Source organism: Myxocyprinus asiaticus, chromosome 29 (assembly GCF_019703515.2).
Source record: "Myxocyprinus asiaticus isolate MX2 ecotype Aquarium Trade chromosome 29, UBuf_Myxa_2, whole genome shotgun sequence".
Lineage (NCBI taxonomy): Eukaryota > Metazoa > Chordata > Actinopteri > Cypriniformes > Catostomidae > Myxocyprinus > Myxocyprinus asiaticus.
In genome coordinates, this window is record NC_059372.1 from 24788245 (window position 1) to 24812136 (window position 23892).

The following is a 23892-nucleotide window of genomic DNA, read 5'->3' on the forward strand; positions in this document are numbered from 1 at the left end:
ACAAGAGTCAATGGGTTAGAAGTAAGATTGGATAATTTGGAATGGAGCAGTGCAGGTCATTTGAAAGAGCTGTAGTAAGAAGTCTTCTTCAGCAACAGCAATGTCAAAGCTCTATAAGGGATCAAAGAAATTGTGATTTGTAAGAAAGAATGGTGTGCATTATTAGACAGGAATTTCATAATATAAAAAGAGGTCTTGAAGATAAAATGCAAGAATTAGGAAAAGTAGTGATGGACTGTCTAAAGAAAAGAGATGCTCAGGTAAAGGCGCTGATTCAGTCTACTCCTTTAGCCTCCTCTGCTCCAGTTACTAGTTCAATCCCTAGAGCTTCAGCTTTTCAAACCAGCACCTGATCAACTATTTGTACCAAGTGTCACTATTACCAAGCAGCAATTAAACTAGAATTCCCAAAATTTGCCAGCCGACAGAGTGATGACCCCCCTCGCCTACATAGAAAATTGTGAGAAATATCTAGCCATACGTCCTATAAGTGATGGTGAAATCTTAGCCACCCTACCTAGAGTGTTGATCCATACTGCCAAAGACTGGTGGTTATCTAAGAAATGTCATGTTAGAACCTGGAGTCAATTTAAGACACATTTTTTGCAGTCTTTCTAGCCAGACGACTATGAAGTTGAGGCTGAGAGGAAGATCCAAGAAAGAAAACAAGGGATAGATGAGAGTATACATAGTATAGAGCTTTGTGTGTCAGATTGAAACCGACAATGTGAGAGAGAGGGATTCTTCAAGCCACTTTGAGAAATTGTAACCCACGCATCCCCAGTAGACTCAGAGGCACAGTGACCACTGTTGATGAACTTGTAAGAGTAGTGACTCTGGTGGAACGAGATATCGCAGAAGAGAGAGACTTCTGGAGTCAGCGAAATGCGGGGCAAGCTCCAAGAGAAGGTGGGACATAAAAGTCAGGGGGAGGACGACATCAAAGAAATTTCCCTTGTCAGTGAATTTGCTCCCAGACTGTTGGCTCTTTCCGTGCAGCTGAGGAATCATACTTGCAAAGCCTTAGTTGACACCGGAAGTACCTATTCTCTAATTCAGGAATCACTGTGGAACCAGATAAAAAGGGATGAAGAAAGCTGGCAGCCATGTTGTGATCAAACCTTTGAGTTAGCCAATGGACATACTCAACATTCCTTGGGAAAAGTAACATGGGAATGCACAGTTCATGGGTATGCCTACCCATTGAAGTTGTACATCATGAGAGATCAAGATCTGGATTTTCTATCATTTTAAGTCTTGAATTCCTGAGGACTATAGGAATTGCCTTAGATTTCAACAGTGACACATATACCCTACCTGCCAAAGAAGAAATACCACAACCATTCTCTGCTTACCCTACACCAGCGTCAATGAATTACATGTTGCCTTATCTTTGATTCCACTGTCCAGTGCTGCTGTCACGGCCATAAAGGAGTTGGTGTATGTCACAGATGCATCTCGCAAAGAAAAGAGACAACTTGATGGTTTGCTGCTGTATTGGCCAACTTTCTTGCTGGATACATTTGGGCCATACGTCAGTCATCAAACATCAAATAGTAACCACAGACTCTTGTCCCATACGTAAGAAAGCTTACCCAATTCCAGTGAATAAGCAACAATTTATCGATGACGAAATAGCAAATATGTTACAAAAAGGGTCAGAGAAGGGCGAGTATGTGATTACCTATGCTTCCTGGTTACTACAGGGTGCTGAGAAGGCATATGCTGTGGCAGAGAAGGAATGTCTCGCTGTTGTATTGGCCGTGGAGATATGGTGGCAGTACTTGGAGGGAAGACACTTTGAGGTGCTAATTGATCATGCCGCTCTCACGTGGTTCTTTAATCAACCTCGCCCTTCATCTCGACTAACCAGGTGGGACATGCGACTCCAGAGATTTGATTTTACATTGAAGTACAGGAAAGGTCAGTGTAATGTTGTTCCCGATTCTTTGTCCGGTGGAATATCTTCGGACTACTGCCTAGGATAAATTGCACTGTTCCAGTCAAAGAATGTGGATGAGGAAAATAGGTAAGGGTCAGAAAGATGATCTCTCCCTTCAACCTCTTTGGGACGCTGTTAAACCCGACTTTGAAGATGCTGAGCACATTCATTACACTGTACAAAATGGATATCTGTTCCGATGCGTTCCAGATGTCCAAAAAGACCAAACCTTTCAAGTGGTAAAATCCACATCACTCAGGCAACCATTTCTACAATTTGTACACTAGGGCTGGGTGATAGGACGATGTAACCGGATATCAACAATGTCTTACAAAGATCCCGATGCTGATTGCGAACAGATGATAATCGACAATATCGGGAAATGGCAAAACCATGGATCTGGGAAGTTGCCAAATACAGTTGTGCTCAAAAGATTGCATACCCTGGCAGAAATTGTGAAATTTTGGCATTGATTTTGAAAATATGTCTGATCATGCAAAAAAACTGTCTTTTATTTAAGGATGGTGATCATATGAAGCCATTTATTATCACATAGTTGTTTGGCTCCTTTTTAAATCATAATGGTAACAGAAATCACCCAAATGGCCCTGATCAAAAGTTTACATACCCTTGAATGTTTGGCCTTGTTACAGACACACAAGGTGACACACACAGGTTTAAATGGCAATTAAAGGTTCATTTCCCACATCTGCAGATTTTTAAATTGCAATTAGTGCCTGTGTAAATAAATAGTCAATGAGTTTGTTAGCTCTCACGTGGATGCACTGGGCTAGATACTGAGCCATGGGGAGCAGAAAAGAACTGTCAAAAGACCTGTGTAACAAGGTAATGGAACTTTATAAATATGGAAAAGGATATAAAAAGATATCCAAAGCCTTGAAAATGCCAGTCAGTACTGTTCAATCACTTATTAAGAAGTGGAAAATTTGGGGATCTCTTGATACCAAGCCAAGGTCAGGTAGACCAAGAAAGATTTCAGCCACAACTGCCAGAAGAATTGTTCAGGATACAAAGAAAAACCCATAGGTAACCTCAGGAGAAATACAGGCTGCTCTGGAAAATGATGGTGTGGTTGAACACAGGTTAAACCTGTGTGTGTCTGTAACAAGGCCAAACATTCAAGGGTATGTAAAATTTTGATCAGGGCCATTTGGGTGATTTCTGTTATCATTATGATTTAAAAAGGAGCTAAACAACTATGTGATAATAAATGGCTTCATATGATCACTATCCTTAAATAAAAGACAGATTTTTTTGCATGATCAGTCATATTTTCAAAATCAATGCCAAAATTTCACAATTTCTGCCAGGGTATGCAAACTTTTGAGCACAACTGTATATTAATCAGTGGCCAGGGTGTGAAACTAGCACCTGCCAAATGCGATTGAGGCTGAAACCAGTTTGCAAGTTCCTCGTCCAAATGTATTTCATGCGTGGGTAATTTTGCTTATCTACCTGTAACAGGCGGGCACAGGGGCGTAGATTCCATGGGGGATGGAGAGGAGGCAACCCCCCCCAATAATCAAAACAAGCAAGTACAACACCCCCACCCCCCCAATATTTATACCATGATCAATGGAAACATGTAAATTCTTCATACTGTAACCCCCCAATGTTCAAGCCAAATCTACGCCCTTGGGCAGGTGACCTGTCTCAGAGTGACACATGACAAGAAATGCTGTTAGTCACAAAGACATGTGCTTGAAGAAACACACTTTATTATATTTTTAAGAACAGACAAAAGAAAAGCCGTCATGGTTGTGTCTGATTCGCTGTTTGTTTCGTGGAATAAGCGCATACAAAGAGTTTTCACAGTTTCATTCATCTGAAAACAGAAAAGAATAATGTCGTCTATGAGAATGCTGCAAATGATCTCCGATCATTTCGGGAGGTGCTGTGAGTTTACTTTGCTTTTTCCTCGCAGTTGGCATGCATTGCGGATTCCGTGATGCAAATGGAGACAGTAAATATTTGGATTTGGGGAGGTGGTTAAATACGTTTTTTTGATCACTCAGTTGTTTTATTGCTTTATTTGTTTAAAATGCAATTTGAATTTAGAAGTGTCTTTTTATGTTTTTTGTGTTTCAATAAATGAATTAAATTTTTAAAGCAAATCAATAAAGCAAAAAAATTCACCTGATTCACTGTTAGTTCAGAGGTGTGCAGCACGAGCCTGCCATGTGGAACAAGCGCATGTAAATGAAAACTGTTTGCAAGAATAATGTCATCTGTGAGAATGCTGCAAATTATCTCTGATCATCTCAGGAGGTGCTGTTAGTTTAGTTTGTGTTATTTCCACTCAGTTGGCATGCATTGTGAATGCAATTCTGCAGGTTCAGTAATATATATCTTTGTATTATATAAACAAAGATGAAAGTGATTAAATCAAAGTAATGCAAGACACATTCACCTTGAACCTAAAATTTTGTTTTATTTTATTTTCTTTAGGCAGCATTAACGCAATACAAACACAAATTCGATAAGAACACATTTTTGGCAGTATTATTTTGGGAACACAAGGGAATTTATGAGGCTTATTTATTTTGATTATTAACATTTATAATTGTCTTTAGTTCTTAATCTGTAGGCTATTAGTAATTTTCCATCTGTGTTGATGGAAACTTGCGTGATGGCAAATGGAGCCGTTGGAGACGGTAAATGTTTGGATTTGGGGAGGTGGTTAAACAAGATTTTTTTATCATTTCGTCATTTTATTGCTTTTTCCGTTTTGTTTAAAGTGCAGTTTGAATTTAGAAATGTCTTTTATGTTTTTCATGTTTCAATAAATGAATAAATTTTTAAAACAAAAATCAATAAAGCCAAAACAAATTCACCAACCATCTGCAGGGGGATTGATGATGTAATCTGATATCGCGATATTTTTTTAAGGCAATTATTGCTAAATTTTTTGTTACATTTGCCTAGCCTTATTGCACCCTGTAAGTGGGCACTTAGGAAGAATGAAAACCCTACGTTGTCTACTCAGCGTAGCGGCCAGAGGTATGTAAAGACGTATGGAACTACTATAAGAGGTGCCAAACCTGTCAACAGTACAAGGCCCGAATAACCAAGCGTTCCAGTTACCTTCAGTCCACACCAGTGGTTGAACCAGGTCAAATGCTTTGAAATGATCTCATGGGCCCATTCCCTAAAAGCTCAAAGTTAAAGGAGTATCTTCTCGTCATTGTAGACTATTGCAGTAGGTGGGTCGAGTTGTTCCCAATGCAGTCTGCCAAGACACATTTGATTGTGAATATTCTGACCAAAGAGATCTTCACTTGTTGGGGAACCCCAGCTTACCTTGTGTCTGACTGAGGCCCACAATTTATCTCTCAACTCATCAACACCACCTGCAAACAGTGGGGAGTAGTGCAAAAGCTAACCACAGCATACCACCCGCAGACTAACCTGACAGAGAGGATAAATAAGACTCTCACAACCATGATTGCCTCTTGTCAAGGAGAACAATAGGAGTTGGGACAGGTGGATCCATGAGTTCAGATTTGATATCAACTCAGCTTGGCAAGAAAGCACGGGATATTCACCAGCAGAAATCACCCTGGGGTGTAAACTCAAAGGACCACTGGAACGTCTTGTACAATGACCACCAAAACCAGAGCAAATGGCCTATGACAACCCTATTCCTGGAGGCCCCCCAACACTACATTTTTTGGATATCTCCCTAATCACACACACCTGATTCAACTCGGCTCATTAGTGGAGACTCCAAGACCTGAATTGGGTGTATCACAAAGGGAGATATACAAAATGTGCAGTGTTGGAGGGCCTCCAGGAGCAGGGTTTGGAACCACTGGCCTACGATGTGGTGGAACGCCAGCAAGCCCTAATTGATAGAGTTAAGGAGAACTTCATGAGAGCTCAAGCCCGTCAAGAGAAGTACTACAACTCTAGACGGAGGCCAGAAGTCTTCCAAGCCGGAGACTTTGTATGGGAATAGACTCATCCGCTATCTCGTGCAGAGGAAGCCTTCATGGCCAAGGTTGCTCCTAAGTGGGTAGGTCCTGCCAAAGTAGTAAAGCAATTAAGCAAAATCAGTTATCGAGTGGAGATGCTAAATCACCCCAGTTGTGTAGATACAGCCTTTAGGGGGCACAAAGGGGTTTTACTTTTACTTTGGGGTGAGTTCCAATGTAAGAGAGAGTGAATGGCAAACACATGGAGTGTTAGCAGTAGCATTGAGCTGTGCTCACCTTTTTGCAGGCTGCAAAAATCTTGTGAACCAATGTATGCAGATGTGGATCTGCTGCCTTATTTCATTGTTTGTTTGTTTGTGTTTTCTGCAGAGGGTTTTTTCTTTCTTTCTGAGCGTTTGTAAAGCCAACACTAGCTCTTTGTGGATTAATGTTGCTTTATACAAAGGAACCTTTGTGGATTATAACACATTGCCCAAACTGACTATATTTGAAAAAAAAAAACAACAAAAAAAAACAAAACAATAAAAATTCCTAATATCTAACATTATCGAACAGAATTTTAGGAAGGGTGATGATGTTTAATAAAAACCTTTTATTTTGGCACATGATACAGTGGTGTAGCTTTTTCCTCGTCAGTGGCGGTTAGAATGTCAGGCTGTCTAGCCGTTTAAGATGTTTGAATTCCTCCATAGCACTTTAAGGTAAAACAAAAAAACTCAGTAGATTTCAAATGGGCCACGTAAGTTTTGTAGATTTTGCCACTATTTTGAGTAGTGCAAGTGATCCAGCTCTGTGCTTTCCTGTCTCTGGAGCACAGATATTGGAAAGCCTGCTTGACTTGCACGCAATTACGTGCTCCAGAGATAGTCATGAATTTGCTGAATTTTATTTAAATTTTCAATGACAGAAAATCCTGTCAATGTCTCTTCAATTCTCTCAATCTCACGTGAAGCCCTGCCCAATGATAGATACATGCCGTGCACATGGATCACGATATTCAGGATATAACTAAATCTCTATCAATTGACACTTTATATTGTCGCCATGTCATATCGCCCAGCCCTACATCCATGTTTTCTTAATCACGGAAATCATAGGGACCTACAATTCCTATTTCTAGTAGTGATGTATTAGTGTTTAATGTTGTGGCAATGCCACGTTTTCCATAGACACAATTAAAAGGTTCAGGTTTTTGTTATTTAAATGAGTCTGTCAGTATTTTGAGGACGTGTTTGCTTCTAACTGGACTGCACAGCCTTAAGCCTACACGTCCTTTAACTCAGTCTGGCTATGGCCCATAATTATTCTGATTCCAGACATTAGCAACAATAAAGGCATGAAAGATCCTGTTAATAACTTTGCTCTCTAGAGCTTCCTTTGCTTTATTCTCTCGGTTTATGCTTAGATCTGTCAAGCACGTGTCTTGGTGAGTCACCCCTTGGATTACACTGCTAGCTCGGGTGCTGCTCGTCCATGCTGGCTTTTCTGGGTCTCATTGCCTCCCAGGCTCCGGCCTGTACTGCTGTTTAATCCCGGCCGTCTTGTAAGAATTCAACATTAATATGATTCTTCTGTTGCACTCATGGTGATGAAGGCTGGGAGAATTCCCTCACACATAGGTGGGAGCTAAAGACCTTGTATGATGTTGAAAACTAAATGTTGGTGAGTATTAGAGTACAGTACAGCTTTTGTCAGTGTTCCGTAAAAATGTACAGTAGTAGAGGACATTGCAGTGATTTGTAAGAATGTTTGTGCACATTTTTCATTGATCACGAGCAGTAATTCATTAAAAGAGGATCAAGAGCTCTGGTTAGCCGCTCTGCTCTAGCTCATCACATGCTGTCTTGCTGTTTGGATTTTTGTACTTTGGTAATATTTTGACCTTAAATTGTGACAGTTTTTTCAGTATTGTCAACAAAGAGAAACCAGGTTGTACCACTGACTATTTTGCTCAGTTGTGGCAATTGGTGCAATTGTGACTCTCATTCTCTCGTTTTAAAGATGCATGGACTATATAAGTATTCTATGAAATCCTTACAGCAGTCCCAACAATAAATGATTAGAAATTATTTCCATCCATCCGCATCTCTGCTGATCTATCCATCCATCCGTCAGCCTCTTTGCTTATCTGTCTGTCCGTCCATCTGTCCGTCAGCATCTTTGCTTATCTGTCTGTCCATCTGTCTGTCTGTATAATGTCAAAATTCTTTATAATTCTAAATTATATCTCAAACACAACTTTAAATTTTGTACATTCCTTTCAAGTGTTTATAAAGTATGGGTGTTCCAGAAAAAGTGATTACCATGCTAACTCCTTAGATTCCTTGTTCACCTCAATATAAAGTTGACAGGCAGTAGAGCACAGATGAGTTAAGTCCTTCACCCCCATTAAACAAGTGAACTCCCCTGTGTAAAATCTGAGATGAGTTTAGCAGGTTGACACGGCACCTCTAATGAATATTAATGTCTCTTCAACTGCCTGCATCACCAAAGAGGGTTGCAGACACTCTTTGGCATTGGCCAAGAAAATGCTGGAGAGGGTTTGCATAGGGCTTACAAAAGATTGTATCTGTGTCTTGCTGCATGGAATTATGTCTGTCAATTAAATAGGCCTGTAATGTCAGTTTTTGCATTGTCTGAGGAACAATGGACTCTTTTCTTTTTTTCTTTTTTTTTTTCACTCCCTTGGATTAAATTTCTTTGCTATCATCCACTCTGTGAAGTCAGGCTCAGGTTTTTGAGCTGAAAGGCTTGTTTACAAAGTGTAAAGTGTAAACAGATGGAGTCATTCAGCAGATGCTTTATTTGTTCAACTGTTTGATGAAGCTGTAAAGAAGGATGTGCTTTTTACCATAAAGCTGTAAAATGCAGCTTGCTTGTAATTCAGTGGCATTTATCTGGTATTGGACACTAAAGCTTTGAAGCTGAAGTAATATAATTTTTTGGATGTTAAAATACTTTCTCTTATACCAGTTTAATATGGAGAGACAAATATAAATGAGCCACTCGTTGATTCCCCAGAAAAATGGAAACAGGGTGACAATCAAAACATTGCTCTGTTTTTTAGAGCATCCTGAACAGCCGTAGCAACAATGTCTCAACAAATGGTGTGACTATTTTTGTTCAAAATGTTGGGTTGGCAAAGTCAACATACTGTACTGTTCTACACTTTGAGCTGATTAAGTTTTTTCCAGAATCCCTAAACGAAGACCAACATTTCTGACAGTAACAATACAACATTTGCTCAACCAATGGCATGAGTTTGTCGACCAATGGAAGGTGAGGGTAGTGTTCAGAAAAGCTTTTTGAAAAAAAGTCTTTATTTTTGCAATTACATTTGAAGCAGAAATGACACCCCTAACCTTATCCACCTTATTTTTCAATGTAACTAGGGTGTGGCCAATTTCAATTTTGAATGTGGGCCGCTTCCAGTAAAAGCCACTTCCAGCTATTTTGTGATACAAAAATACAAAATTATGCTGCTTTTATATTGCAGGCTGGCAATGTCATCATATTATCATAAACACATTGGTTTGGAGCACATAGTTTTACTGTTTTTCACACTTTGCAAATGTTTCATCACACACTTTTGCCCAGGCAGACAACTGCTAGACCACGTGAACTATAAATAAGAGATCAGGTGCTGAAATGTACTGGCCTCACCTCTGTCACGGCTACCACAGACTTTACACAACCAGGAAAGAGAGGGAGTAAGAGAGCAGAAAGCAGCTGGAAAAAAGCAACTCGACTCGGCATGCATTTTTATTGCTTTTTCAACTTTCAGTGCACCAAAACTGCATCTTGTTTCATCTTGAAGAGAAAAAAAAAAAAAAAACTAGGGCTGCACAATTGAAAAAAAATCGAAATCGCGATGTGACCTTGTGCGACTATTAAACCGCTAAGAGCTGTGATTTAATTAAATAAATAAATAGTCTGCTCGCTTCAAACTTTGTGTGCTGCTCTGTCCTGTCTGTATTATGTTAGTGCATTATTACTAGGCATGTCATAAAATATCGATATACCGATTATTGATCAGCATGTTGTTTTATCGATATATTTGAGGCATCGATATATTAACATTAGCAGACATTTAAATTAGAAGCCTAATTTGCATGATTTCCAATTCACTCAGTTGGGCTTCTGCTGAATATCTGGCGTAATAGCATTGAGAGACCACAAGGGGTGATACATTTACTGAAACGGGTCACAAGGCACAGGTATAACAACCACTGATGTATATACAGTATAGAACTGGATTGCTAATGACGTCATAACAGTGAAGCCACTGCGCTGCCTTATTGCTATGCCAAAACATTCCAATGTGCGTATTGACTTAATAGAAAATCATCTCATTTCAGTGAATAAACATAGGCCAGTTAATCACGGATTTAGATTTCTAAAATCTGCCTGTACATCCCTACAATGCAAACGTCCTTCACATGTAATTATTTATTTTAAAGTCTGGAATTGTTTCTTGAAAGCCTGAGCGAGTTATGTATATCTATATCAAACAGTATACTGTACCTCTAACAAACTTCAGTGGAGAACAGATCAGCTGAATGTAAACAAGTTCAATGAAACTGAGGTATGATACAAGCAGACATTTTCAGAGATATTAATTTACAACACTGAAGTGTTATACAGTAAATGTTTTCATTAAAGTGAATTTTTCTCACAGTCACTTGCCTGAAAGCATGCATTCTCTTTCGCCATCTCTCTATCACACACGCGCAGCAGGCACGGAGAGAATGAGAGAGACTAGTAAAGCAAAGATGAATTAAACTGATATGCTAGGTTTAAATAGCAAACATAAAAAAATATGTATCTATGTACAGAGAGCACTTCAATAGGAAAACAGGCAAATCCCGGGAATTTTTGGTGATTTAGAAATCCCGGTCTGACTTTAAGAACCTTCAGAGGGAAAAGGACATGTTGTCACCATAAAACAAGCTGATATTACAGCTTTTCCCATTACAAATTGTGGAGAGTTTTGCCTCGTCCCTTGATGATTGTTGTGCTACACACCGAGACCGGTGAAAGCTCTGACATCGCGATTGCTTATATTGTCTTAATTTGTAACAAATACAATACATAACGAGCAAATTAAACATGATTGGCACAAGAGTGCGAAATGTGACTGCCGTATCCAGAGGTCGGAAACAGTGAAACAGCAGCATTATCAGCTGTCAGTTATTGAGGCTCTATGGCAGTTGGGGCACACTATGATGGCTGCTCGAACACTTCCGGTGGCTTCACCTCCTGCTGGCAGTTTACCGTTGCGGCAGCGATCCAGTTCTATATATACAGTATATATCACATAGGTGATCCACTGATGGCTAGATTAAATAATGTTTGTCCTTTAGATAATGATTCGAGTTGACTTTAAAGAAAACTATGCGAGTTAAATCTGCAGCGCCATGGAGTTTTTGAGCAGCCTCCAAAGACTGCTTTTAGAACGTGCCATTTTAGAAAGCGCCATGTCATCTGCCAGACACGTCCGGTGTGTGACCACCTTTAATTTACCCTGCTGCTCACACTTTACCAAAGCTCTGTTGAGAAATGTTTGAAAACACAAAGACTGTTGTCCAAAGGGTAAATCCCAATATATATCGATAATCATCTGGAAAATCTTCCGATTATCGATGAGTGCAAAAGGCATCGATCCCAAGCCTAATACAGTGTTTTCTGAACATTTCAGAACGATTCTGTGCTCCACAATTCCATCTCGTGCTCAAAGTAATAGATGTGCTCCGAGTTGGGTTCTGTGTGCTTAAGTGCGCTGAGCGCGTTATATTTAAAGCGCTCTAGATTCACTTTAATTTCACTCTTGCATAATTCCAGGTATGTTTGGCCGCTACAAATACAAATAATACACCCCATGGCACCAGGTATTTGTGGACAGAGAGGAGATGTTAAAATAAGGAGCACATTTTACAGCTGTTGAAAAATGTGAACTCCGCTACACACAAATTCTTTATGAAGATGTTGCCAAAATAAAAGCTTGAATGTTCAGTTCTCATTGGTTTAACTGAAACCCCATGCAAGCCTAGATTTATTACAGTAAGACTACATAATATTACACGGCATGCTTGCTTTCGTGTTGTTAAATAAGGTGCATACATCTCGACAGTAGTTGTAAATTAATGGCATTAAGCTTTTATGTAATAATGTATTTGTCATGTTTGGAAGACATATACTGTCGAGTTATAGGCCTACTCTTGAGTTATAGAACAAGCCTTAATAGCAGTTTAAAAACTCTTCACTTTACTAACCTTCAAAAACAAGTTTAAATTGGTGCGTGTGTGAGGCGAGAAAAATGTCTTTGACCAAAGGATTAAATATTATATAGAGGCACTAAAGTGTTTACTATGATTTCCCTGTTGTAAAATTTGCTTCATAAAAGAGCGCAACTGCTCACTGGAATAAAGATGAAGAGATCTCTAAGATTATAAAATATCTGGAGCGCCACAAAGGGCTTTAGTCAATTTCTCTTAGAATTTTAAGTAGATTGCACCTACTTAAATACTCTAGCCATGTACAAAACATGGCACACATCAAATATGTCACCAGGATATTGTGCTGCTGTTGTGCTCTCTCAAACACTATTGTCGAGCCCTGTGGTGCCACAGATTTAATTCCCCTCCTGTACACTGTCACTCACACCCTCTCTACCTCATTCAACTGTAGCCAACAGTTTTTCCTCATTCTCTGATTCCTAAATTCTAACTCACTAGTGTGTGTGTGTGTGTGTGTGTGTGTGTGTGTGTGCGCCTTACCAGTATATTCCTTCTGGCACAAAGTGAATGTTCTGTCATCAATCATAGGCTGAGAGGCCCAGTGAGGAGTCATGTTTTATTGTTAAAGCCATTTGGGGTATTAGACTAATAGAATGAGTTTCATTGTACATCATAGAACTCCCCATGTTATTTGGTTCATGTTGATTGCTTTGCACCTGCAGAAGATGTGACATATTTCATTTACTCTTAACATTTGATTTATACCAGCCACTATTTTGTGTGGTACTACAGACACTTGAACTGTGTGCCAGCCAGGGGGTTATTTTGGCTGGGAGGGCAGACATCAGCTGTTGACTGATTTGGTGTAATCAAATAAAGGATTCTATCTTTGAGTCTCTGTCAAGGAAATTAGTCATTTATTTTTGTCAAAACACTGCCTGAGTCTGACATTGCATATCATTCTCTGCAATCCCATGCCTGGCTTATGTTGTTTAAACTAAAGTACTTATTAGAGCCAGTCGATTCACTCTGTGGCCATCTTGGTAACACTGCAGAGGAGATATTTTCTAGAATTGCAACTCCTGTGTACTTGAATGGGAAAAGATGGAAATCTCAAACTTTTTGTGAAGTTTACATTTCAATAACATATTTCAAATCAGGAATAAAATATGACTACAGTGGTATCATAAATGTTTCTTCTTTAGCTCAAATAATTCTAAAAAATCTGCTTTTTTTAAGGTTGGTTCAGCTAATGTGCATGCACATTCTGGGAAAAAAAAGCAGACGATTCTCATATCAAAAGGCGATTAACTCAGTATCGACATCTATCCTGTTGAAAGAGGAATTTGGGGCATGTCAAAGGGCTTGTCACTTTTTGTTAAGAAGCCATTAGGCAGGTATTATTAAGAGGGACATTCTCATTCTAGAGACCATTTGATTGGACAAATGTTTTCTCTTCTGTAAATCTGAAATGTGTTTACCTGCTAAAATTTAATTTTGACAACTTTTAGAAGTACACTAGCATAAAGATCAGGGCTGTGCAATACTACCAATTTTCATAATTGACTAGTCGGGGGTTCTCCGTATTTCCCCCCCCAATTTAGCATGCCCAATTCCCAATGCACTCTAAGTTCTTGTGGTGGCGTAGTGACCCGCCTCAATCTGGGTGGCATCTGAGACAGTCAATCTGCGCATCATATCACGTGGCTTGAGCGCATTACCGCAGAGACTTAGCGCGTGTGGAGGCTCACGCTACTCACCACATGCCCCACTGAGAGCGAGAACCACATTATAGTGACCATGAGGCGGCTAACCCAACGTGACTCTACCCACCCTAGCAACCAGGCCAACTGGTTGCTTAGGAAGCCAGACTGGAGTCACTCATCATGCCCTGGATTTGAACTTGCGACTCCAGGTGTGGTAGTTAGTGTCTTTACTTGCTGAGCTACCCAGGCCCCCCGTCGGTTGGTTGTTTGAATGACTAGTCAACTAGTCGGTGTTAGGGATAATAATGTATAATATAGGCTCTGTTATTGTCAAGTGACCCCGATCAGATGTGTTTCATAAGGATTTATGGATGCTAAGTGCAGCATTTTAACATGGTAACTAATGGTTATGCAACAAATAAATAGGCTAAATAACTATGACATCTTATTGCATAAAACTATCATAGTAAAAAAGTAAAAAAAATAAGAGGCTTCAATACAGGGCGGCACAAAACTGCTTATGCGCATCCTGAATGCAGAATGACGCATTCAATGTAAACAGAGCTTGGGAGTCTCAAGGCGATCCTCGCTGCACATTCAAAAGCGCAAAACTGCAAGATAACTCGGGTACATATCTAGTTCACGACATCAAGCAGTTTAAACATATTTTACTGCAATTATTTATTTACCATTTACAGACAGAATCAGCAAAAGACTTCCATCTCTCCAAAGCATCTCAAATACGGTAACGTTACTCACAGCAGAGGATTTAACATCCAACAGTGATTGTCTTGTAATGTATTGTTGATGCAGCGCTTTGATTGCTGTTACAGCTGCGGTGCATACATGAACTAAACTTAAAGCATTAAAGAGACTAAAGTTATTGCAGGTGGTTTTACTGTGCTGACTATTATTCACTTTTAAGCACACCAAGCTATCATCATGCTAAAACACTCTCCAAGAAGTTGAGTCTCTCAGTTAATGTGAGAATTGCACCTTCCATTAAAACCACCACTAAAATATTAATGTTAGTAGTCGACCTCACAAATTGACTAGTGAGTTGTTGGATGACTAGTCGATTAGTCGACCACCATGGCACATCCCTATTGGCTTCAAAACTAAAAGCCAATCTTGATTTCATGGGTTCTTTAACTGAAAGGTGAGCCTTCTTTTTCTACAATGCACATATTAAGGTTTCCTCCTGTACACTCTCTCTTTGATCAAATTAGGTATCATAAATTATAAGTCAGAGCTTCTCCTACACTCTTGGCAAAGTCAAACTATTCCAGTGCAACATCCAGTTCAGTCGTGATTAAAACAAAGATTTCAAAAAGTAATTTAATCCTTCTTTTACAAATGAATTGGTTCTGAATAGGACAAGCACATTTGCATTTTGTTTTCGACAAGACTAAGCAGAAGGAAAGAGCTGTGCTGTGATTTAATAAGGTCTTTGTTAGTGTTTTCTGCAGATATATCTGAGTGCCATTCTGCCCTTTGTGTGCAAAACAAAAGATTATCAGTGCGAGACCAAGCTTCAAAACTACACTGTCTGGAGGCCCATCAGAAGCCATTATGATGGCTTTCATTTACTGCCTCTCCCTCTGATTCCAGGCTGAAATATAAAGAGGGCTGTTGTATGAAATATGTGCTCATGGTTTGACATAAATGAGAGTGCTAAAGTTCCAGACATTTACAATTTCAAAAAATATTTTAACCTGCATCCTGCAAAGACGACTGCCATATGTACTGTATGTACAGTGGCCCAACTATTTGCACACTTTTGGACATATAAGTCACACTTAAAGTTGGAATTTCTTTGCATAGACAATAAAATGCCAAGCCAAGTGGCATCTGCAAACAAATGATGCTAGACCATTTCTCAGAAGTGGCTTCACTCTTCTTAGCCAATTTTTAAATTATTTTTAACCAACTGATCTCAATGTGATTTATAAAGTCTATAGGATGTATAAAGTCAGTTCCCCTCAAGTTCACACAGGTGTTTGAGCAGAGTTACCACAGATGTAGTTCATCACATTTACCATGGACATGGTTTGACAACCAGAAAGCGTCTAAATAATTTTAAACAAAGTATGTATTGTTTTATCATTTGAAACCTAGCTAACTTTTTTGTTAAATGTTTTGCTAAAAAGGCTAAATATTTTACTAAGACACTTAGTTTCACAACTGTACATTTGTACATTTTTAAGTGTGTCCAAATAATTTTGGGGGTCATTGTATATGCAAAACATTCAGAAATTAAATGATGCCTAAATTAATCTCGACAAAATCCCTAAATGGGTGTCAAATTTACACTAATTTGCCATTCACCATAGTCTCTGCCTCTTGTTTTTAATGCAGCATGTCCTTTCGGGTTCTTCAAAGCATCTCAAGGGGACCAGCAATGTCTCCAGTGTCCTATCAACAGCCGCACCACCAACGAGGGCGCCACCAACTGTGTCTGCCGCAGTGGATACTACCGTACGGACTCCGACCCTCTTCAGATGCCCTGTACCAGTATGTCATTCTCTTATGCTGTTTTATGTCTTTTACAATGGTTTTGACTCTTGTCTCTCTTCTCTGAAAATCACAACAGCATACACATCAAAGTGATGTGGTCTACAAGAACATCTAGTCAGTTCTGATCATCTTCAAAGCTCTCTCAAAAAAAAAAAAAAAAAAAAAAAAAAAAAAGTACTTTGGCTCAGTAGATTAATGTTGTGCATACAGTACATGGCCAAAAGTATTTGGACACCCCCTTGCAATTAACTATTTTGGGTATTCCATGTTGTGTACTTCATGTTCTGTATAGTGGTGCAGATTTTTCATTAAGTCCCTCCTCCTTCGTCTTTTCATTTTTGTGTGTGGTTGCCCTTTTTAGGAGCTTCAGTTAAGTGCAAAAGAAATAAGTATTGTTCTATTGGTGTAACTCGATGAACAGCAAGAAAAGTCCCAAGAGATTTGCATAATGCTCTATTCTTTTGGGTTGGGTGGGCCTGTGTGAATGGTAGAGTAGTGCTTAATGCTGTCAGTAATCTGAGCTGCTGCACTGTGTCCAGAATAGAGGGAGGAGAAAATTCTTCCCTTTCAGCCATGTTTTACATTACAATGAGCAATTTCTTTTTTCATCCTTGCCATTAACCATTATGAAATTATTACTTTAATGTGGCTTGTTCGAAAGCGGAGATTGCTTTGATCCTGCTTCTTTTTAAGGGAACAGTGATTATAGGCTAATGAATAAGTGAAAATCAGATCATAAAAGACTCAAGACAGAGCTGGTAGAATGTGCTTTAGTCAGCAGCCCACCAGACTGTACAGGGAAAACGACATGGGAAGTGACACGAAAAGATGTTTTGTAACATTTCTTGTTGCATACTGTATATTTTGGGTGAATTATATTAGACATGATATTACTTGACAACTTTGGATCCGTATAGACCTGAGTGTTGCAATTTTCCACAAATTGGGTATACTTTGGTGTCCCATTACAATTATTTAAGCATTAGTGGCTGTTCTCATCAAAAGAGTTTTTGCGGCACATCCCGCAGTTTTTTTTCAGTGTCTCACGCAGTTGCGCTGCTTTTTTAGATGCCGTGTCAAGTTTAAAAGAAACTGTAAAAACATGTCTCAAATCCCATGTTTTTTGAGAACTATTAAACTATTATCTATCCTCGTGCAACCACGCGTACACATGCGTAGACGTTGTATTTTGGATTCGCTATACGCAAGGCATAATTTTTATTAAACTGACTGATCTCAGTTCAGAAGACTCTGGGCTATCATTAAAGGTTTAAACCTTTGATGTATAAAGTCATGTAACAAAACTATATTGTGCCGATCACAGCGGAGTTTGTCTTTGATAGAAACGCCAACAAAACTACATCTGGTAAGAAACCTAATTATGTTTTTACATTGAAACCTGTTTAAGTCAAAAGATAAGTTAAGATAAGTCTTTAGTTTAATCCAATATGCCTTTTTTTTTTATTTTTTTTTTTATTTAATTTTAACGCCACACTGCTAAACACAATGTACTACAGTAATGTGTACTTTAGTGCATTTTTTACTTAGAAATCCTATATTTACTGTGCATTATCACATTGAGAATCAATGGGTTCATTCAAAAGCTGAAAAATGGTCTTTCAGAGGCTTATTATGGAGTTAGGATGACAATTAGTTGCATTTCAAACTGTTCTGAGACCAGTGCAGACAGACAGCACACTGGAGGTTAAGTCATTCATTAGATAGGAAGCATCCTAGAGCTTTCCTGTGCATCTAAGTGTATTCACTCAATTTCAGTTTCAGGCTGTAGATGATGTTTGGACCACTCAACATGTTTGGCAGACATGGGACAATGCTAATCAGCACATAGATTCAGAATTTATAATGTGTAATTATTTTAACATGGTTGGCAGTGGTGACTCCAGCCAGGTCTCCTAAGCAACCAAATTGGCCCGGTTGCTTGGGAGGGTAGAGTCACATGGGTAACCTCCTCGTGGTCGCTATAATGTGGTTCTCGCTCTCGGTGGGGTGCGTGGTGAGTTGTGCGTGGATGCCGCGGAGAATAGCGTGAAGCCTCCACACGCGCTATGTCTCTGCAGTAACGCGTTCAACAAGCCACATGATAAGATGCGTGGATTGACAATCTCAGATGCAGAGGCAACTGAGATTCGTCCTCCGCCACCCCTATTGAGGCGAGTCACTACACCACCATGAGGACTTAGAACGCATTGGGAATTGGGCATTCCAAATTGGGGAGAAAAAAAAACTAAACAAAAAAAACATAGTTGGCAGTGATTGGATGATGCTGGCCATTACTTTGAATCAAAATGAATTATGCTAATTTCTGATGTATTGCCTGTAAAGTCTCAAAAACATGAATAACAACACTCCTGGAAACAAACAATTTGATAAAAATAAATCTGACTTTCTATAGCTTGGTATTTAAAATTTCACATCTTAGTCACGCTGTCCACATATGTGGACATCAATTTCTAGGAAAACTATTTGTTCTAGAATTTTTTTTTTTTTTTTTTTTTTTTTGCATGTTTTCTAGGTGCTACTAGTTACAAATCAAAAAGGGGAATGGAAAATGCACACAGCAGTCACACTCGGGTCTCAGGAGGCTAAAGAACAATTAATATAGTGTGTAAAATAGCTGTTTTAAACACATCAAATGTCTGTATCCATCCCCCCTCACCATATTAGGGGAGGGAAATTAAATATGTCCTTAATTTTAGGTAAAAGGGTTGCAAAAATCCTCTAAAACCTCATATAAAATGAATATACAACATAAGTTCATATTATTATGAGTTAAAATTGTTTAGTTTGACAATCAAACTTTCCAAAAGGTTAAGCACCTGCTTGTACTGACCATTTATTGAAAAAGAAAAAAAATTATTTTTTAAGTGTACCTACTCATGAAAGGCGCCGGTTATCACCCCATAACATCTCCTAGTCTTGGCTTTAATTAACTTTATGTCCTGATAAGTGCTGGCTGAACTTGCTGATGAGGCAGTATGGTTTCACTTCCCACAGCGGTGCCTTCCGCGCCTCAGAGAGTGATCTCGAGCGTGAACGAGACATCCCTGTGGCTGGAGTGGGATACACCGAAGGAGACCGGAGGCCGGGAGGACGTGGTCTACAACATCATCTGCAAGAGCTGTGGCTCAGGTCGAGGGGCCTGCACTCGCTGCGGTGACAACGTACAGTTCGTGCCCCGGCAGCTGGGCCTGACCGAGTCTCGGGTCCATATCAGCGACCTGCTGGCCCACACGCAGTACACTTTCGAGATCCAGGCTGTGAATGGAGTTTCTGACCAGAGTCCTTACTCGCCTCAGTTCACCTCCGTCAACATCACCACAAACCAGGCTGGTAAGAAAATAGTAAGCAGTTTCTAGTTGAAGACACATCAAATGTCTCTATTTTCAACTATTGTAGGTGGGGTTTGGACTTGACCTAGTCTGTTCTCTAACCGTCTGATGCTTATAGCACACAAAACTGGAAAACGCTTTCTCGATCAACTCAAGCACAAATCTGATTGGCTGGTTTGATGGAACTTCTGTGAGTAGACGTACACAGGACGTTTTATCAGTCCGCCTGGAAGCCGAGTTGTGTTCACAAGTTTCAGTGTTGAAACAATGAGCGCTTTTGAGGACTAAATCACAGAATTTGCCCAAGTTTGCAAGGTTAGTGACATCAAACCTTTTAAAGATATTCATAGTTTTGTTTTAGGCATGTAGCAGATAGTGACGTGGATATTCATGAGTAGAGCTGCATTTTATGCTATGTTTTTTTAGTTATGTCTGTTAAATTCTCTGTAATGAGGTTTTCTGTGGTGCATTTACTGTAGACTCTCTACACATTTTCTGCTATTCTGCCATGTGCTTTCTGTACAATCGCTCGCGGAGATTCATGCTCCATTATATAAATTATTTTTCCCCCATGTCTGTCTTTTATTATGTTATGATACATCTCTGACAACCCGCACTAAACACCCCGTATTGACAAAACCAACTGTGACTGCTCACTTAACTTGTCAGTTAAATGGCTTTTCTTGTCTAAACAGGTGGTTCTTGGCCAACTAAGCTGCCATAGAGCTCAGACCTATGCCGCAGTCATAGACCAGACTTGACCTTGAAAAAGAGTTCTTTAAAGAGCCTCTGTGTTGGGTGACTTGTCTGAAATTAGTTATATGGATAAATTACAATGTAAGAGCAACCACTGTTCCATACTCAACTAACTCGTCACATAAAGCACAAAATTCTAATTACTATAATGGAGGAGACCTTCATGGTCTCGCACCACAATATTTAGCTGATGTGATTTATCCCTACTCTCCTTCTTTGACTCTCTTCTTTTGAAGCCAATTTATTAAGAGTTCCTAATGTCACCTGTCTTTGGGTGGTACAAAAATTGAGAGTTCTCACAAACTTTCCGCAAATGAGTTTTGCGGCAAACTCGTCATTAACAATGTTTCCATCCAAGGGTTTTTTTTTTTGTGACAAAAAGTTTACCGATATAGCTGATGGAAATGCAAATTATCACTAAAATTTCCCAAGTGTCGACATAATATTTTTCCGTTTAATTCTAGCGAATAAACTCTGTCGATACTTCAAATGTCGCAAAAAACTGGTTTAGAAACACTTTTTGTTGAGAAAATAGGCATTAACGCAAAAATATATTGTCACATGACAGAATTTACCCCAATCGTTAGTCTGTGTTAATCATGACGACAAGGTATACATCCTTGAAAGCCAATTTATTGTATGTGAAGCATTACTCGCACTGTTATGGATTGGTCTTAAGGGCATACCTGCACAGATCCGATGTTGCAAACACATCTGCGTCATGACACTTTCATGAGTGCCAACACAAATATCTCTCATGCACCTGTCATCGACAAGTGCACAGAGAACAAATTAATGGCCACATAAGCAACGGTAGCCATCCGTTTATTTATTAAAGTTGCTTTTCCACACCATTCAGATTAATAGACAGCAGTCATGGAATTAGACCATAGTACAAAAAACATATAATTTCTGTGCACAAAGATGTTTTGAATTAAAAAATAAAAACACAATACTAGGAGAAAAGCATCATTATGCTTTTTTGAACACTAACATATAGCCCCATTCTATAAAAGTATTGTTAGCTTACTTTTGAAAAAATGCCAGCAAAATTCCCTGTATTAAATTCATTAAATTACCAAACGAATAAAGCATTAAACTAAAATTAATTACCAAACAAAAAAATTATATTGTTAGGTCTATATAATTGCCTTTTCTTTACACAAACTTAAATTAGCCTTACCCTGTTCTGTAAACGAAAAAAGTCAGCTGAATGGCATTCTCAGAATGTTCTACACTTTTTTTTCAAGACTATAAACTAGTGTTGGGTTTGAGTCCATCTTAGTCGAGTCTGAGTCAAGTCCGAGTCTTTAAACAATCGAGTGCGAGTCCAAAAGCGGCCGAGTCGGACTCAAGAACAAGTCCATAACAGGCCGAGTCCAAGTCGAGTCCGAGTCTGAATGAATCTGTTCATGAATCTGAATTCAAATTGTAACCGTAAACTCAACATCAATATTTTAAGCTTATTTTAAACTTACAACTAAGAAAAACAGTTTGTCAATATAAATGTAACAAAAACACCTCTGTTGCATTTTTAATATATACATTTTATGATTAGTATCCTGCTGAACAAACTTCAAAGTGGTTTCAGAATGAAAGCATTTGATTTAGGTGTATGAAGACAAAACTGTTCTTCAACACACTTCTTATTGCATTCTGTTGACATTTCAGCTATTTGTGGCTTTTTCCCCTCCACTCAAACATAGACAAAAGAAAGTGAAAGCTGCGTTAGTCATTACAACCAAGGTTATTATGTTTCAAATTGTAATTTAGTCTTTATTTATACTTCATTTTCAATTTGTCAATTCAGTTTCATTTAGTTTTATTTAAAATTATCCACATCTAAAGAAATAATAGTCTATACTGAGATTTCTTTCTGAATCTTTCTTCTCTATCTGCAGACTGATTTGTGAAAATACAGTACATACAAATGAGTCAACACAGTAGTAATTTGTACTCGCTGAGAAGTTACATCTCACGATTTGACTGCAAATGCTACATCCAAAAACACTGGAAAAGCCCACTGCTAATATTAGGGCCATTTCGTCACGGACATTATTTTCTAGTTAATTTGCGTGAAACCACACAATGCAGGGCAGCTCTGTGTAGGGCTTTACTGGTTGTTTAGATCAGTGTTACTATCAGAAATAATTAATTATTTCTGTAGTTATTAATCAATATTTTAATTAATTGGATCTAACTCATTAAAACCTCATATGGGACTCCAGTAAATGTAGTGTGCTACGTTTAGGAGCAAGTTTGGTTATTAGCAATAATTAATAATTATCAAAGATAATTATTAAAATCAATAGAACATTGATGAGAATCAATGTTAGCTTTTTTTTAATCCTTTAAATCAACAGTTATGAAAGATAATCATTAATTGTTAACGTCAATGAAACATTAATTAAAATTAACACTAGCTTATTGATCATTCAAATTCAATCAAAGATAATTATCAATTATCAAAAATCAATAGAATATTAATAAGGATTAACATTGACGGGGCACCACCCTGGAATCGGGGACTAATAACCGAATATTAAAACAGTCTCAATATTGGATTGTTTTCTTAGGAAAATCGACATCCGAAGAATATCGATTTTCGGGAAAAAAAACAATGAATGAAGGCTTGAATCCGAGCACTGACATCCCGTCAGCATGACACAGGCGTATGCAAAACGAACCAAAACACTTCTCTTTGTAATATAAACAAAAGTTTATTTATGCAGTAATATCAATTAATAATTAATACAATGCAGTCAATAAACTTCCGACTTACAACTACAAACTAAACAGTGATATGATTAGATATGGAAATAAAAAGAATCCTATAACACATAAGGTGTGTGTGTATCAGTGTGTGTGTGTGTGTGTGTGTGTGTCAGTGTGGTTAGTGAGAGAGAGAGAGAGAGAGAGATTATTAAGTGACAGCCCGAAAGCTGATTTCGCGATAGCTGGAGATAAAGCAGCCGTGTTTATCACTCAGAGACGCGGTTTTACGAGCGGGGCTCGTAAAAGTCCCTTGTTATTTGACTCTTTAATGGATGAACTCAGTTGCTGTCTCACCCGCGATGGCGAAAATGCACAACAATCCAATTTGGTTGGACCACAATACAGCAAAACAAATTCGTGATAATTAATACCCTGAGTATTAATAATTAGCGGACATGGCGGTCCGTAAACTGTACAAGCAAAAACCTTGAAACACAAGAATAACACGCTATAATATTCTATCTCTGCCCAGACGTAAACCTCTTACTTGAATTGCATGAGGACACAGGTAGAATGTGTTTTCCTCCGTCATTTAACTCTGACCCGGTTCCTTGAGGCTCGGGTGATGACGAGAAGTTTCCTCGCGCTGTCGGCGGGCGGTACGGCTGTTGATTCTCGGCGGGCTGGCAGAGAACTCAGAAATGTCGACTTGAT

General features: G+C 38.8%; 1 protein-coding gene across 1 annotated transcript in view; it reads left to right on the forward strand.

Moving 5' to 3' along the window:
* LOC127419681 (ephrin type-B receptor 2-like) overlaps positions 1 to 23892 on the forward strand; it is a 108461-nt gene that overhangs the window by 50504 nt on the left and 34065 nt on the right. Inside the window, exons 4-5 of the mRNA XM_051661275.1 lie at positions 16199 to 16354; positions 19373 to 19708. Of these exons, the coding sequence (XP_051517235.1) occupies positions 16199 to 16354; positions 19373 to 19708 (492 nt within the window). The remainder of the gene's footprint in view (positions 1 to 16198; positions 16355 to 19372; positions 19709 to 23892) is intronic.